This window comes from Clupea harengus, chromosome 7, assembly GCF_900700415.2.
Source record: "Clupea harengus chromosome 7, Ch_v2.0.2, whole genome shotgun sequence".
NCBI lineage: Eukaryota > Metazoa > Chordata > Actinopteri > Clupeiformes > Clupeidae > Clupea > Clupea harengus.
The window spans coordinates 737,584-755,583 of record NC_045158.1 but is presented as its reverse complement, the minus strand read 5'-3'; the positions used below and the strand labels follow the sequence as shown (position 1 = coordinate 755,583).

The window sequence follows — 18,000 nt, the reverse complement described above, 5'->3', positions numbered from 1 at the left end:
ACTGACCCACAGTAGTGTTGATGGAGATCTCCTGCAGTAAGATCTCACAGGCCGTGGATTTTTCAGCCAAGACCACTTTCTGCTCAGCGAGTTTGGTATTGAGTTCAGCTAGCTGGACACTAGCCTCCTCAAGTTTATCCAGACCTCCCTCAAGGCGTTTACACTGAGCTGTAGCACACAAACCCACACAAAAGTACATTATTCAGTTCAGAAACTTTCATGACAAACTAGATACTCAAATCTACATGTCTCTTTAACCATCTGAAGTAGGCTGCATTGTTGGAAAAGCTGAGAAAAAGGAATTCTTAAATGTCATGTTCAACCTTTGCCCCACATTATCATGGCACTATTAAAAGCTCGCGAGCATGCCAATTAGTGATTTTTTGCAATATACGTAGTTGGCCACGTCATTCTGTCAAAGCTTTTCTTAGATGTTTGCAGAGTGGTCCATCCTGTACCAGAGAACGACTGTACATAGTGCATAGTCTGGGCAGATGATACCAAAATAGTACCTCAGAAAGGGACAAATTGCTGCACACTGCTGCTTTAAAAGTTTTTCCTTCCAAAAAAAAAACACAGTTTTAAAATGTCCGTATAATAAGTGAGCTGTGCAGGTTTGCACATCTCTCAGTCATTGTAGTGGTAAGACAGAGTAAATATCCATCCCTTCTTTAGTTGTTCTATTAAATATCTAAAGACTTCGTTTTGATTATATAAGCAGTATGTTTTTGCACACATTCCAGCAAAAAAAAATAACAGCTTTTACAGTTACAGGTTATTTTATAGTGAAGTAGTATTTGAAAGTAAAAATACAAATATGAGATGCATACTACTTATTTACTTACTTACTTACTTACTTATACATATACCTGAAATTCAACCAGATGCCTAACAAGTTTAGGAAAAAACTAACAGAAAAACAGATTCCATGGTAAACTCATTGTTTAAACCTCCTTGAACGAAGTCAATAATACCCTCAGTCACACGTCAGTCCAACAATGCCTGATCCTCTTTCAGTTCTTGGAAATTAGCTTCAAAAACTTTCAGTGAGTGTTAGAAGCAAAGCTCTCACCCAGAATGTATTGGTCTTTATCTTCCAGCAAACTGCAGTAGGTGTTGATGAAATCCAGGTAGTTCTTTGGGGTAACATAGTTACTACGGCGAAGCTTCTGGAGGAACTTCAGACTGTGGTCCCCTACAGAGGCGTGCACCATGCACACATGGCCTATGACCGCCTCAGCATGCACCTCTGGAACCATGGGATTCTCACCTAAGGGAGAACATGAGGGGGTCACGATAGGTGCTCTGACACTTTACACTTACAAACATCAATGACATTGTATATCCAGAAACCTTATGAAGGCTTTGACTAACTGTGAATGGTGGATTTGGTGAGAGAGACAACTAATCATTTCCAATTAATGATCTGTTAAAAGGTAGGAATCTGTTTAGGACATACCCAAAAAAGTCTGTGCCACAGCATACAATGCTTGAGGAGGCCAGGGTAGGAACCAGTCAATACCTGTGTTATTCACAAGACCTGAGGCATACCAGAAATACAAGATTACAGACACATTCAATGATGACCAAAACAATGAATACCTCAGATCATCCAAAAAATACAGTTCATACTCTTGTACCTGGGAAATTCCTGCATCGTGTTCTAAGGGTTTCCCCTACTGGGGACATTCCTAAGACAACATGAAGATTGCTGGCACTCTTGTTCACAAAATACTGCCACACACTTTCCTTCGATGGACCAAATCCCATTTTCAAGGCCTCATCACGGATCTGTCCTAAAACAGACTCCTTCTCATCGTCCAAGAACAGTGCCGGAACCATCCCTTAACAGAAAAAGATACAAAATAAATAAGATAAAAGATTTCTTCTAATCAAGGCCATGAAGACTAAAGTTTTTTTTTTTTTTGCATGAAAATGCATCCATGGACATTTAAGCTACAGATGCAAATAATAATACTAATAATCATCATCATCATCATCGTCATCATCTAGATGCAGGAATATATAACATGTATTGAAGGATTTGCGTATCATTTCGAGAATGAAACGTGTCCTCTCCCCTGTCTGTTTCTACGCTGTTAAACCGCGTATTTGAATGTGATGAGAGTAGGAAGCAATCGGGAAAATGTGAAGATGCAGATAGATAATCAACAACTAAAATGCTATTTATGAATGCATTCATTTTCCTTCATTTTGAAAATGTTTAGGCTTTCAAAAGAACTCTTAACAGGTCCTGACTATCCACCACTGGTATGATCCTTTCCCTACATTGCAGAGTATGCATCTTTTACATTTTCCAACATTTTACTTGGGTAGCCCAGACTGGTCTGAAAAAAGACTAGCATGTATGGTTACCTATAGTTGACCCTGAAAATAACCTTTTTGGGGTTTTGTCTGTGTGTGTATTCTTAACCTTTATGAATCTTTAATGAATATGAGGGCAAACTGATCACAGTGCTTTACATTCCAAATGGACAAATGGAAATGACATCTTCACAGGTACCTTTGTAATATGTATGAAACTCAGTCAAAGTGCTTTCACAAAGAAGGACGAGACAACTCTAGACTCATTTGAGCTGGTGCTAATGGTCATAAGCACCTGAGGTCAGCATGTTGTTCAAGAGCTCCAGGAAACCCTCCTCAGCCACATGAGCATCAGTAAAGAGGAAAACCGTTTTCTTGTTCTCAATCCCCAGCTTCAGGTAGAGAGTCTTTAGATCGTCACGGAAGGTGGCCTCAGAGTAACCTCTGCTCAGCACAATCTCAAATACCTTCGAAAACAGAACAAAACAATACAAGCAATACTCTCAAAACTGGATTAGCAATCAGGTTACACGGAACAAAGAAAGAATTATTTGACTGATTAAGCTTTCACCTAATATATGGGTGCATTATGGTACATTACCTCACATCCTGCAGTAAAGGCAGCCAGTTTGGTAAGCGACTGCTTGCCTGATCCACCCACCCCAACCAAAAGGGCATGTCCGCGGTCCATACGGATAATGCGATGGATTCGGGTCAGGTGCTCCAATGCATCGTCAAACAAAACCAAATTCATTCGGGTCTTGAATTCATTATATTCCTCAAGAATCTCCTGCAGCAAACAAAGTTACATGTATCAAGTAAGTGGTAAAGAGGTGGTGTTTCCTTTCCTATCATTTCTTTTCTGAATTTGCATTACCTGGAACAAGGCTTTAGAAGCATCATAATCCTGTATGTCCTCATAGACACGAGGTTCAGCCTCGTTTAGGGCTGCCCTGTAATCACCAAACAGGATGGGGTCTCTCATGGCTGACTCCAGGTCTGCTGAGAAGTGTTCTTCTATGAGGGTCTTTACACGTCCCTGAACCTGCACAGAAAAAAATCACTGCACCTTCAAACCTAACTGCATTTGATGACCAAACTCGGCACTGAAAATCCTTTGCTATGGAGAGTGACTCACGCTGGTTTTATCAGTTGTGTTGATGAGTCTGTCATGGAACACTCTGAGACATTCATTTCTCCACACACGAACAAACTGGGTGACTGTAAGAAACCTACAAAAAGGCAGTCATTTATAAATGTTCATAGAAAAAAACTACTCAATATTAATGATCAACTGTGATTTCAATTATTAAAAAGATTATTTGCAAAATGACTTAAACGTGGAAGTGCAGCTCAAAGTATTCCACACCTCTCAGCGTTGGTCAGGGTCAAACCACTGTAGACCCGAGAGAGGTCTCTTAGGTTGAAGATGTAATGAAACTTGGAGGGTGTGGGTGGAAGGTCTTTAATGATCATTTTGTACAACTCCAAGGTGCAAAACGTCAGCTTGTCACAAACATTCTGGATGCAATCTTCAAATGACTAATATAGGAGGAAACAATAATTGAATTAGATATTATTTCCTATATTTGAGGTGTTACTTAAGCTCAATGTTAATGCACAGTTCACCTTGGTGTGGCCTTTGAGTATAGAGGAATAGATGACATGCAAAGCCTCTTCCGCAGGGAAGGGTATGTTGAACACACTGAAGAGGGAAACGAAACGTGGGTCTACTTCATTGCGGCCACCTCCAGCCTTGCCCATGGCAGCAATGAAACCCAGGTCCTTAAGGATCTTGTAGTTCAGCTCTTTTCCACGGTCATACATGCCCCCACGGTCCAGTAATAGCTTTAGCAAAGCAATGGGCTGCTGAGTACCATAGTCATCCACCTAAGGACATAGACATAGACATTTTACATTTAGTCATTTTAGCAGACACTTTTATCCAAAGCGACTTACAAGGATGTATACACATTTTACATTTACACTGATGGCACACTGCACATCAGGAGCAATTAGGGGTTCAGTGTCTTGCTCAAGGACGCTTCGACAGGGAATCGAACTAGCAACCTTTTGATTACTAAACGACTTCTCTACCTCCTGTACCACTGTCGCCCCATGAAGTCATCCACCTAAGGACATATACATAGACATGAACACTGAGAACCACTGGAAACCACTGGGAAACCACTGGAAACCAAGCACACATCATAACGACTTGTACTACTTTGTACTAAATGTACAGACATGTTTCTCTCTCAACACAACCTTGGTGTAGCAGGATGAGGCACACATTTTCACAATAAAGTGCTTTTAACTAGCCTATGACGAGAGTACTGTTCACAGTTGTTGGTGCAAGTCTACAGTCATTTTCTACAGAAACTAAAACAAAAATTTTGAAATTAGTTATGCTTATTCTTGGCTACATTTGGTTGATGGTTATACTTGGCTACATTTGCTTACATCTCTTAAGGTTCCAATTGGCTTGCTCAACGAACTGGTAGCCAACGGCCAATCACATTTGGCAGTGATGTAAAGGTTGAAACTTAATGAAAATCTGCTTGGACCTCAATGATCGCTGCCTGCAGCTATATTTAAACGTATTATTATGATAGTGTATTCCCCTGTTGTGTTATAAATGTTGATACTCTACAAAATATTTGCCTTCAACTAATAATCGTACATTTTATACATACATGCATATTTCTCAAAACTGTAAATAATTGGCAAGTACATTGATAAAAAGAACCTCACATTGGACCTCATTCTCGAACATTTTCTGAAGTGTCTTCTGAAATGTTTTCTTACGGACTTCGGAAGACCAACGTAATAAAAGATCTCCGCCTGATTCATGAACGCCTGAAAATGGGTTCTTACGCAGCCAAAGTGTTCTCAGCTGTGCTCCCCCGAATGAGGATTCTTAAATTGAACGCGCGTTCCTCGTGCACCTGGATTTGCATACACACACGCCCCGCCATCTCCTTATAAGGGCACGCAACCGTAGTGTGCAGTCAGAATCGACCGAATCCACGCGAAAGCAACTCGAAAGCCAAATCGGAAAGCGAGCACTGGTCGAGTAAACACAGATCTAACTTCACCGGTGCAGAGGTGGAGGTACTGTTGCAGAATGTAGATGTGTCCATTCTATTCCACTATGGCTATATCCATGCGATTTAGTTGAGTGCTTATTTATTTATTACTGCATCAAATATGGATTTGTTTGTTGATATTCTATTTCTCACTGTTAAAATACACCTACCATTACAATTATAGATCACACATTTCTTTGCAAGTGGCCAAACTTGCGAAATCGGCAGGGGTTCAAATATACTTATTTTCCCCACTGTATGGCTAGCATGTGTTTGTCAGTGACAGGGGCACTGCTGCATTTTCAGTTAGCCCTCCACCCCAGCGAGATTTTCAGATTCAGATCCTAAGGGTTTCTGAGGGCCTTTAGAAGTGATAGTAGATATTTTGAATATCCTTTTTCCTCATAAAAGTCTGGCTAATCAACATTTTGTACTTAGTTGTGGTGTGGTTATACCTGAATATCCACCTAGGTATCAGATTGGATATGTTGTTGATACTATAAGTATGCAGATTATGTCTCTATAATCATGACTGGCAATCAAACTGAACAAATTCAGCATATTTATTTTCATATAACAAATAGTAAAGCAAACTACTGCGATTCAAATATCTCTATGATACGTTAAGCAAGCCTGCCTTGCCGTGATTGGTTGCAAAAGCCTGCCGTGATTGGTTGAGAAAGGTCAGGCTGGGTCAATGGCAAGGCATGCTGGGCCAGGAACAAGATGAACAGACTCAGCTGCTGCCTGTGGTATTAGTCTTGTAAATCCTGTATGATAGGCTGTACAGCTGTCTCTTTATTTTGTCCATTAAGGTGCTATTTGTTGGCAATTCAGATACTTTAATATAGCTTATTGCATCATGTGTTGATGTGGCGTGACTCCTGTAGGCAATCTACAGGTATTAAATATGTCATGTAAGCACCGGGTGGTTGGACTGTGAGTTGCTGGAGTTGAAGGGCCCAGGAGGCTTTCCTGCCCAGGGGGCCCTTGATTTCAGAATCAGTCCATGCTCATTCTCTCACTTTGTGCGGCGGTCACATTACGTAGCGTTCTGCAGTACGTCTAGTTCAGTAGGTGTGTTGTGGTGCATGGCTACAAAGCTGTGGATGCATGTGTGTCATGATGCCTAGCAAATACTGTATATTCCATTGTATCTCACCTCCGATGATGTGATGTTCCTCCAACCATGATAAATATTCATGGCTGTATGTTTTAAAAATAAATTATAAATGATTTTAAAAATAAAAAGTTTATTTTGGAGTCAAAGTTTTGGAGGTTAAATACACCATTTGAGTGGGGGTTTTGTATGTGTATTTAAATAATACATTTCACCTGGCAATTGCTTGTGGAATGTGTTGTGTCCTTTCGAGGATGGGCATACATTTCTGCATTTCAATTCATTTAGTGAAATGTTTTGATACTATGTATACTGTTCCATTGTAATCACTCAAATGTATACTGTTGACTCACCCGTGGCATGTTAAGGTCATCCATGAATACCAACAACCTTTTTCCCATAGGGGGGCCGTACGTGTCCTTAGTCCTCTTCTCTACACTGGCCTCCAAGTTTCTTTGAACATCCGTGGATGTGGTCCTTGATGAGAAATTTATGGTCAGCATCGTCTGTGGAAATAAAATGCACACATACACATTCAGACAATTGCTGAAAACGTGAGGTGTTTAATTACAAATAAATACACAGCTTAATAACTTCATAACTACTGTTTTATCAACAGACACTTTACAGGTCCTCATTTGAAACCATAAGCGGTTTTCCTTCAAACCTCTACCGAATGAGGCCAGCAATCCAGGTTAGTACACTGGTATTTGACATGCACTGTTTAAGGAAACAACCAACTGAGGACCTGTTATGCAAGTGTTTCTTAAACTACGGAGGCTGGTGTACAGTTGTATATAAAACTTTGGTCACCCCTATACTAACATCATGTATTTCTGATTTCTGAAGTGAAAAGACATAAATAAAACTCCCACAGCAAACGGACATTTATAAACAAACATTCAAATATTAATGCACTGTTTTCATATCATGAACTTAAAATTTTTTTAAAATGGAATATGCAGAAGTTTGGGTACCCTATTAGTTAGACCATCACAACCCCCTGTAGCAAACATCACAACTTGCAAATACTTTTGTAGCAAAGGGTCCTTTCCCAAGCAATAAGAGTCTTTATAAAATGACATAAAATTATAACAATTTGGATAGTATATCATTCTCACCGTGGTATCATTGTTAAGGTGGTTAAGGAAGTTCTGTGTGGTGGCTGTTTTAGAGGTGCCGGACTCCCCCACTAACACCACAGGCCTTTTTATCTTCACCATCTGTTCCAACAGCCAGTTCGCACGAGTTGTGTCCACTGTTGGAACTGGGACGGAAACAGAACAGAAAAAAAACAGAAGTAAAACCTCAAATCATTTACATCAGTATATCAGTATATAAGTAAGCAATACAATGAGAGATGAATGTATGTATGAAGAAATGTATTACCAAGAATGTCAACAAACTTCACGTCTGTAGAGTGTACATAGCTAGTGACAAGGTGAGTCCAAGGCACCCACTTCTTTTGGTATGCATCAAAGTGGAATTCGTATAGCGTTGGCAAATATCCTGTGTGCAGGCGAAACAGAATTGTCAGAATTGTATTTGAACTTTTGGTAAATAATAAACTGGAGCTTTCCCTTTCAGTGTAACTGTATGTTCGCACCAGGTATCTCTCCAGGTCCAGCCAGCACGTCAGCATCACTAACTATAGTCATGTGGGACAGTTTCTTGATGTATTCATCAAACTTTCTCCTGCCATTGTCAATGAGACAGGCTCCTAATGAGCAATAAAGAGCCTCGAGGAAGAAACACTCCAGTTCCTCAGTGTTAAAGCCATCAGGCTCTAGTAGAGCGTCTAACATCATGCTCAGCTGAGTTACCTGGTAGGAAAGATAGAACACACAGACACGGTCAGTCAAGCATGACTTTATATGTTCAAAGATACATCAGTGTTATCTGGGTCTATAGACACAGTTTATTGAACTGAAGTTTGACAAATCTAGCCAGCAGGAACTATCTATCCTACACACAGCTGAACATAATGATGGACCAACCATATTTAGATCTGTTTGAGGAACGATGGTTTTCAGCTTTTCTCCCTGCTTGCCATCCACTATGCCTTCGACGATCATATCAATGGCGCCTGGAACATACTTGTCAAACAACTTGGAAAGCTCTCCACTTTCCTGTAAGACAAAAAAAGATAAATAAAAAAAGATAAATAAAAGACTCCAATTGTGTGTGATGACAAGGAAGACTTGTGAAACACGGATGCATGTTATACAAATATTTAATAGGTTGATTTTTCTTGCTGTGAAACTAGATATGTATCTCCTGAAAGAAAACCCGAGCTTGCAAAGCAACTAAAATCTTAGAAGCCAAAAGATCTTTAAACTAATTGATAACTAATGGCTATTATAAAACCTACACCTAATGTAGTTTATCCATCCTGTCTGTACAACATCTATGCTGATGTCTATAGAGATCCCCTGTTGAATATCTCTCACGTTAGTTCGTATAATAATGACTTAATCACACTTTTATAATGTGTGAAGCTTGAAACACTACATTTAGTATATTATGTAAACAAAATGTACTTTGCCAACCTGTCTTTGTTAAAACTTATTTAATAGATATTTTGGCAAAGCCTGCATGTTACGCAGTCCATGCTAAATTAAGCGCAGAAAGCATGCTTTGCAACATTGTAGTAATACATATTTTGAATCAGATTGACAGCAGTCCAGCACAATTTAAGCCACCACATTAAAACACAAAACCCAGTTCAACTGCCAAAAAATAGGAATACAAGCAACATTACCAGACTTGGACCAACTCGCTGTTAATGATGTTATATTCACTAAGTTGTTAAAATATTTGTTGGTACTGAACCTATTCGCAAACTTACAAATGACTGCTTCTTCCAACTAAGTCGTCTTATCACTTATATTGCCACTACATCCACGATAAGCCCTGTACACATAATACAGTCATTCACTTGTCGCCAGTTACTTTGTAGCTAACCGTTGGTCATTCTAAGCCCTGGGTGCGAAGGTATCCTCCCTGTTTGTTTCCCATGGTTAAAGTTTACAAATTAAGCAGTAGGCTGGCTAGCTAGCTCAATTTTAGCATATACTGTACAAGATAATATACATATCGCTGGTCTATACTCACATAGGTCAACAGTGAATTGGAAATATCTCAGTCACATTTCATTTTCTTTTTGATATAACAGTTAACAGTGTAATGGATGTGCTATGGTCATGGACACCGTTGCCTTTGACATTTAACTGAACAACATATGTTACCAAATCACTGAATAGGCCATGCAACTACGCTCAATGCAACACGGTCGGACAGTGACTAAAATAATCCAGTAACCTATCATTCATTGGGGCCTCTGATGTTGTGCCATTGGTGGACTACCATAACGTTAAACACGTGTAGCTCACAGCTCGTTGCCCTATGAACGTAAGGCCCAATGTTGTGCATGTATTGATTATTTGCATTCTGGTTGTGTTGGACTTATGGTTTGCTTGTTTACTCAAGCGTTCATTAACCCCTATTTCTTTTGCACCATCACTCTCTTCTTTTTGGCCACAATCACTTCCAGGCGGTAGCCCCTGGCTCAGGCCCATCGATATTAAATAAATATGGTAATGATAAGATGGTGCACTTGGCCATAGAGGACTCTCTCTGCTTGGAGATGCTGTGGCAGCTTTTGTGACCGTTACTACTGCTTTTCTTCAGATAGTCCGTTACATCTGTGTATGGATCTTACACCCAACTATTGGCAAAATAAAAACCATTATATAATCAGTTTACCTTCAGTGATCTGCCGCTGATCCACCTCTGCCAGTATGGAGAGTAACGCAGGTTTTTGGGATCAACAAACACCATTCCACAGCGGGAGACAGTGGCAGGGGATGCATACTGCAAATCTCCCACCTGTATTTCAGAAACATTTAACAGTTATCTTACACTTGTCTTACACATCTCAACAAACATGTATTATGTAAAAATGCCACTGCAATTTACAGATGTTTCAAACAGCGGAAAAAAACGATAAGTGCAATCAATGCATCTGAGGAAATATTAGAGAATCACATTTCTTTCCATCTCTCACTGCTTATTCCATGAATCAAAAAGTATGAAGACTTGAAGACTGTTGAACTTACAGTTCAATAAATGTACAGACAACATATGACATATGACATATAACCAGAGGTGTAAAGTAACAAATTACTTTTACTCACGTTACTGTAATTGAGTAGTTTTTTTGTGTACTTTGTAATTTTTAAGTAGTTTTTTAAATCGGTAATTTTACTTTTACTTAAGTAGATTTTGACTGAAGTATTGTACTTCGCTACATTGGAAATTACATCCGTTACTGAGTAAAAAAAAAAACATAGTTCAAGGCAGGAATCGCGCACCACAATGCTCACTGCAGTGGTGGATGCTGCATAGAGTGGATGATGGAGTCGATGCAAGGCGCCAGTACGGTGCCGAGTCACGAGAGATAGATATGGAGGAAGATGATAGTGCGGACTACCAACAAGCTGCGGACCACCAACAAGCTGAAGCACCGAACTTTCCGCCAGTTGAAATTAAAGAAGATGAAGAAAACCCGTGGCCACATCTCAGCAAGCAGTTTGCCTTCCAACGTAAAAGAGGCAACAGCTATATGCTGTGTAAACTGTGCCTAATCCGTCAGTCAGAACTTTCTGCTTATACAAATTCATCTTCAAATCTGCGCAAGCATGTGTTGGTAAGTACAGTATTTGTCCCTTTCCATTAGTAGTTCAGACAGCGTTTTTGTCATTTAGTTAGCTTTGCTCCATTAAGCAAAATATGCGTTTCATGGCACTAGTAGGTAGTAGCCTAATTTTGGCTAGCACTTGCAACCGACCTGAGTATGCTAACGTCGACAGCTTTCATCCAATAGACTAATAATACCATTCCTGTCTTCCATTCGTTTCAGGTCATAGAATTATTATGTTCAGTCTCTCATATTGTGTTAAAAACTGCAGATCAGTCATCAGCAATGAAATACACCACATAAACTGATATTAGGCTAATCATTTGGCTGCCTCCCATGCCTTGAAACAGAACAATGTGAATGCGCACACCATCGTTTTCAGACAGTTGGACAAGTCAATGTGTATGTCGTTATCTGCAATTTATCACGATGTTTAGTCAGATATTGATAACGATAAGTGGTGGCTTTGCAACGTGCACGTCTTTCATATTCATGCTAAGGGGTCCCGGTTAGCAAGAATTGAGGATTATGAATTGTGATGCACGTAGAAATAAAAAATAATGCTATAATTCTGTATACTGTAGGTCTGTCATCTCAAGTAGCTATTTATAGCTATTTCTGTGTTATGATGCACTCTTGAATCTTGATGGCAGCTCAATACTTAATTGTCAGAAATGTTGTTTGTCATTCTACAGGTCTAGTCTATGTCAGACAACACCTTGACCGGATGTTGGAGTCTGGAGCAAGTTGGACAACATTCATCAGATGAAGATGATTTATTTTCCTCAATGAAGTCCAGAAGGTCAGAAGGTACAGGGGAGTTAGAAGGGTCTCTCAGTCAATATGGATCTGCTGAACGCCTTTCAGAATATCAAAAAACTGTCCCTGAAACTCAATACTGGCCTACCTGCCTCGGCCGCCTGCGAGCGACTCTTCAGCTGTGCTGGATTGCTGTTCAATGCAAAGCTAGCCCGGATGAACTCTACTCATCTTGAAAATCAGCTGCTGCTCAAACTCAACAAGAAGTTTGTAGACTAATGCTCTAAAGGTGGACACAAGTAAAGTAACCAAAGTTTAAGTGGGGCAGCGGTATTTTAACTTTTTATTTTAGCTGTCATGTCTTGACATGTCCTCCCAAAAGTTCTTAAATGTTGTGTTGACATGTTTAATGTTTGACATGTTTAATGTCATTGCACTTATATTTCTAAAGATTCTCCTTTAATAAAAAAGAACTAGTTTTTGTATTGGATTTATGACCCCTTGTCCTTTTTTGCACTATATAGGAGCGGCCCCCATCAAGTTGTTGAAAGTAACTAAGTAACTTTTACTTAAAGTACATTTTAAATGAACTACTTTTTACCTTTACTTGAGTAGATTTTTAGATGGGTAATTTTACTTGTACTTAAGTAAATTTTCATCAAAGTAATTGTACTTTTACTTGAGTACAACATTTCAGTACTTTTTACACCTCTGCATATAACATATACATATCGTTCAAAAGTTTGGCATCACACAGAGAATGACACATAATGACATCACACAGAGAATGACACATAATGACAAAAAATTTTGTCCATCAAATAAGTTGCAAAATGAATACAAAATATAGTTATGACATTGACATCATCCCTGTCTTGTAGGATGAAATTGCACAAGTAAAGTGTAGTCCACAGAGTATGGCATGGCATTGGAGTTATAGTAAGATGGAGCTTTAAAGCCTTCCTTCCTAACATATCAATCATCATTGTCATCTTCCATCCAGTATCTGCCAATTTTAGTCTTGTCATTAGTCTTAGTCTTAAGTCATTCAATCACATCAGAGTAAGTTATGGTGTTCCACAAGGCTCTGTCCTTGGACCCCTGCTCTTGTCCTTATACATGCCACCCTCAGGTACTGTCATAAGGAAACATGGCATTAACCTCTAGTGCTTAGCTGATGACATCCAACTTTACCTATCCATGAAACTTGTTGAAATTCTACCCCTCCACAAAATAGAAGCCTGCCTGCAAGATGTAAAATCTCAGATCTAGACATCTACCCACACTCGATGGCATCTCATGAACATCCAACACTAGTATCAAACATCTTGATGTAATTATCAACCAAGACCTTCTACTTGACTCACACATAAAACAGATCTCAAAGAAATACATTTTTTATCTTTGCAATATTGCCCAAATCAGAAAAGTCCTAAACCTCAAAGATGCAGACAAACTAATCCACGCTTTTATTAAGTCACGCCTAATAAAATTACCGCAGTATTCTCCGGTTCGGATGTAGCAACAACTCAATTAAGAACACACAGAACGCTGCTGCTTGCACACTCACTAGAACTACAAAATATGAACATATTGCGTCGCATTGCTTGCGTTGAATGTTGAGAAAAGTTCAACTTTTTGAGAGGAAGCACAGGCACTAGCCAATCAAATTGCGATTGAGACCAAAAAAAAGATAGTGGACCAAACCCTGTAGATGGTCGTATTTGTACATAAAAGTAATTTGTCTGACTTTTTTTGGTTAGATTTTTTAAAAGTACAGACACTGTACAATGTAAAAACCCAGTTATTGTAACTGAAGAATATGTCTGAGGTGATTTGCATCCGTCTGAGCCAGTTATCTAATGTTAGCACGTTAGCAAGGTAACTACCCACAAGGTAAACAGCTCGCTAGTAGCGTGACTGGTTGTTGACCTGTCAATCTTGCTATAAACATCTCCGCTATCAACACAACTCCATGTGCTAGACATGCCAACAGTCATCCATCAACGCAGCGCATATGTGTGAATTCACTGTTAATTTTGTTTTGTTTTTCAACAATGTTGTTGAAAATATTGTCAGTTGTTTAGCTACTTGTCTATGCGATGCCAGGTAGCTAGCTATAGAGGTAGCTATAGCACTTTCTTGACTGAAATATTAGCAATGCGCCTCACGCTGCAGTGTGAACAGCATCTAAATCTGACAAAGCCAATTAGTTGTAATAGCCTGTAAAAGCAGGCTACACAAAATACATTTTACATGTACTCTGGTGGACATGAGTGGCACGGTGGCTCAGTTGCTTGCACTGCAGCCTCACAGCAAGAAGGTCATGGGTCGATTCCCGCATGGGGCGCTGTTGGCTCTGGGGGGCAGGTCCTCCCCAGACCTTCAGTGCTCAGGTGGGCTATCTCCCGGGCCTTTCTGTGTGGAGTTTGCATGTTCTCCCCGTGTTCACAAGGGGTTTCCTCCACTAAAAACCCCAACAGAAAAAACATGCAAAAGAACAGAACACTCTTCGTCGGTCCCTGACCAAGACAGACGGTTCATCTCACCTGGTCCCCGGGCGCTTAAAAAAGCTGCCCACTGCTCCTGGGGTCCTGGAGGAAGGACAGTCCGGGATGGGATAAATGCAGAAGCTAAATTCACAAACGACCTCATGCCTGCGTGTGCGTGTGTGTATGTGTGTGTGTCCTGTGTCGCCTCCATGTATTCACGTGTGTTGCAGTGTGTGGTGTGTCGCTTGTGCGATTAAAGTCTGACAATTACAATTACAATATGACCGCAAAAGAGCATTTGATTGAGCCGATTCTAACTGATTCAGCTAGCAGGTATGAATTGAAACTACATTAACAAATACATACATAAATAAATAAAAGCATGTTTTCAAAATATTAGCAGCAAAGAGGCAACTTTCTTGCCATTAAAATACCACATAACTGAAAAGGACATCTGTGGATCTCCTATGTACATGAGACCGTGTATACTAGTGTATTGATAGCAGAGTACCTCAAACAGTAGTGCACAGTGATTCTGCAGGCGAATCCTCTCTCCATTGGCCAAGGTCAGTATCTTGTTATCATCCATCACAGAATTCATGTTTTCCACCCATAGAGCATCAACATCGCCATCAAACAATATGTACCTATGAAATATGGAATTCATTTTTGTAAGCTTTTTGGAAGAACTGGTACATGCAAAGTGAGGGAGAAGGGAAATACAAGGGATGTGCCACATAACAGCCATATGCTGAGGGAAAGGGTGTAGAGTTCTGATTAATGTCTGTACCATTGTGGACACCAGGGGCAGACACCGAGGGACGGGTCAGTTCTCCCATGAATAGATATCGGCCCTGGCAGCAGGACTTTTGGTGCTACTGTTCAGGTCCCCCTCAGGAAGTGGTGCTACCCCCCCCCCCCCCTAAAGGTGATATGATATTTTCCATGGTGGAAACAATCCAGAATCTCACCTTCTCTCTTTTTTGTCAGTGGGTTTGTTGATGTCACGAAATATATTTGAAAGTATTCCATCGGTCCAGTCACGGGTCACAGGATCAAGGATCCCGTAGAGTTCAATAACACTCATGGCTTTGGAGTTCAGTGCATACATTTTGGTGATCAGGCCCAACCTATAGAGGCAAACGAGACTTAGTTTACAAATTGTCCATGCAGTTTTCATATGGTGCCCAAACTAAAAACATTGACAAACATATACCCATATGCAAACAAACACATGAACAGACAGTAGCTTATAAATATTTTCACATACTGTTGTAATAGTTAATTTTGTGTTTCAACAGTGTCTCTGTGAGCTTGTAAGTAAGAACATGAAGAGACTTGTGGCTTTTGGATACAAGGCTTAGCCCTGACAGTGGCAGTTCAAGAATATGAATAGCATATATGATGTAATACTCAGGACAAGAACCTTGTCTGGGACTGACACAGCGTGTTGATAACCACAGACTTTCCTCCACCGGTTGGGCCCACAATCATTGTGGTGTGTCTGGTCATCATAGTTTCATACATCTGCACCACTTTGTCCACCTGCACAAGTCAAAACAAAACTGATCAGCTTTGGGGAAAGAAAAAGCTGTGATTGACTGGGTCATTAGTGTAACTAAAGGTTTGACCTGGTTGGGTATCATGACATATCTGTTTTCCTCCAGGATGTCCTCCACTGCATCATTGAAGCTGGGGTAACGCACACGAGGGCAGTCTAGCCCAGGAAATAGGTCAGATATTAGGCCAAGGAACAGAGGAACATCCTCAAACACAAATTTGGGCAAATTCATGTCTCTCAGAGCACGCATCAACACTACATCCTGTGAGAGAAACAGAGACAGACAGGGGGACAGGGTTGGACAAATAAAGCATAAAAACATTTTAAAATATGTTTTAGGAAACATTATCACATACCATATAAAAGGGATTAGAGATGATTCAACCAAAACAAAAACAGAAAAAAAGTTTTACAAACAAAATGTATTGTTGTTTCAGTTATATATATATATATAGTTTCCCCAGCAGCCTAAGTTCTGTTCTCAAACTACTTAGCTTCTTCTTGTCCACAGATTTTTCTCTCTGACTGCTTGACGCACCCAGACGAATTATATATCTAATATTAGTTATCCTTTTAGTAGGCTACATACAAGCATACATCAAATGACAAAACTACTGAATATCAGAGACAAATCACACAGCATCCCTGTCTAGCCTAATGACAACTGCAGCATTTATATCTTCAAGTCACAGTTTTCTTGCACACGTACCATAAATTAGCAAATTAGCAGCCGCCACCAGCCAAATGCTGGTAAATATCTGTGAGTGGTGGGTAGATTTGGTTGACCTACTGGCCACTGTGACGGGTGAAAAGGAAATGCAGTGTGTAGCTCCTATACACTGACTTATCTTTAGCTATAAGTTGCAAATGCCAATATCAAATGCGATAGCTGGGTAAGCAGCAAACTGCTAGATTGGTTATGAATCTGATTAATTAGCAACTCTGTCCGGGTTTGAAATAGAACAGATGAAAAATATTTCTGCCCACTGGCGGGAATTTTGACCCTGTTCTTAGTTTGCCAAGGTAAACTATGGAAGCCTCAACAGAATGCTTAGCCCACTCCAGTAGTGACACAGTACACAGCAACTGTTTTCCATAAGTAAAATGTATTCCAAAAACAAAGTTAATGTATACCTTTTGCAATAAATTAATTAATGTATGATGATACTTTTTGCCTTTTGTTTTTGTGACTGCCACGAAATCTTTTTTCATTTAAACTCTAAATCACCCTTTTGTGAAACAAGTCTGCTCTTGGGTCCTTTATTCCATGTTATGTTTGGAGACACAGATTAATAAAAAGGGGTTTGACAGTCATGAAGACTTTACCCAACTCGCAACACCAAACATGTAAACTAATGAGTGCTATTCTTCTTCAGTCAATTGGCCTTGTATTGAATTGTAGTATACTGGATAAATTGTACTTAGAATATGGTCTCTTTACATTTTCAGTCAGCCTACCACAAAATCTTAAAACAAATCATTTAGTAGCATTGATTTTGGTTTATTGCAATATTGTGACATGTCATTTTTAAAAAGAACGTTACTACCCCATTCTTTGATGTCGTTCTAACCCATTTTTAACAAGAGAGTAGGCCACAGAAAACTGAAACTGGAATGCACAGAAAAAACTGAAAAGACAAATCTTTCATTTTGAATCCCCGCCAAATAATATGGGGCCAGCAATTCTTACCTCATGAAGGTCTGGTGAACCTCTCTTCAATTCTCCTGCCATCACCAGCACAGACTTAAGAGCACGCAGGCCAAAGTCATAGTGAGATTGCTTGGATAACTGTTCACGTGCCAGTTTATACAACACCGTCATCTTCTTTGCCAAAGTCTGCGTTTAGAGGATGTATGTAAGACGTGTGAATAGTTGGATGTCAAATAGGACAAATGCAAATGGAAGTGTAATGTAATGACAGGAGTATTTAATTATTAAATAATAATGTTTTTAT

The 18,000-nt window shown here is 39.7% G+C and overlaps 1 protein-coding gene across 1 annotated transcript in view; it reads right to left on the bottom strand.

The window, feature by feature from the left end:
* dnah10 (dynein axonemal heavy chain 10) overlaps nucleotides 1-18,000 on the bottom strand; it is an 83,560-nt gene that overhangs the window by 29,838 nt on the left and 35,722 nt on the right. The window contains 21 exon segments of the mRNA XM_042708187.1: nucleotides 7-168; nucleotides 1,073-1,270; nucleotides 1,460-1,540; nucleotides 1,641-1,844; nucleotides 2,621-2,792; nucleotides 2,927-3,115; nucleotides 3,203-3,370; nucleotides 3,464-3,557; nucleotides 3,695-3,867; nucleotides 3,955-4,215; nucleotides 6,888-7,040; nucleotides 7,656-7,801; nucleotides 7,924-8,043; nucleotides 8,141-8,357; nucleotides 8,532-8,653; nucleotides 10,281-10,422; nucleotides 14,996-15,131; nucleotides 15,456-15,614; nucleotides 15,911-16,029; nucleotides 16,116-16,307; nucleotides 17,736-17,882. Coding sequence (XP_042564121.1) covers nucleotides 7-168; nucleotides 1,073-1,270; nucleotides 1,460-1,540; nucleotides 1,641-1,844; nucleotides 2,621-2,792; nucleotides 2,927-3,115; nucleotides 3,203-3,370; nucleotides 3,464-3,557; nucleotides 3,695-3,867; nucleotides 3,955-4,215; nucleotides 6,888-7,040; nucleotides 7,656-7,801; nucleotides 7,924-8,043; nucleotides 8,141-8,357; nucleotides 8,532-8,653; nucleotides 10,281-10,422; nucleotides 14,996-15,131; nucleotides 15,456-15,614; nucleotides 15,911-16,029; nucleotides 16,116-16,307; nucleotides 17,736-17,882 — 3,355 coding nt within the window.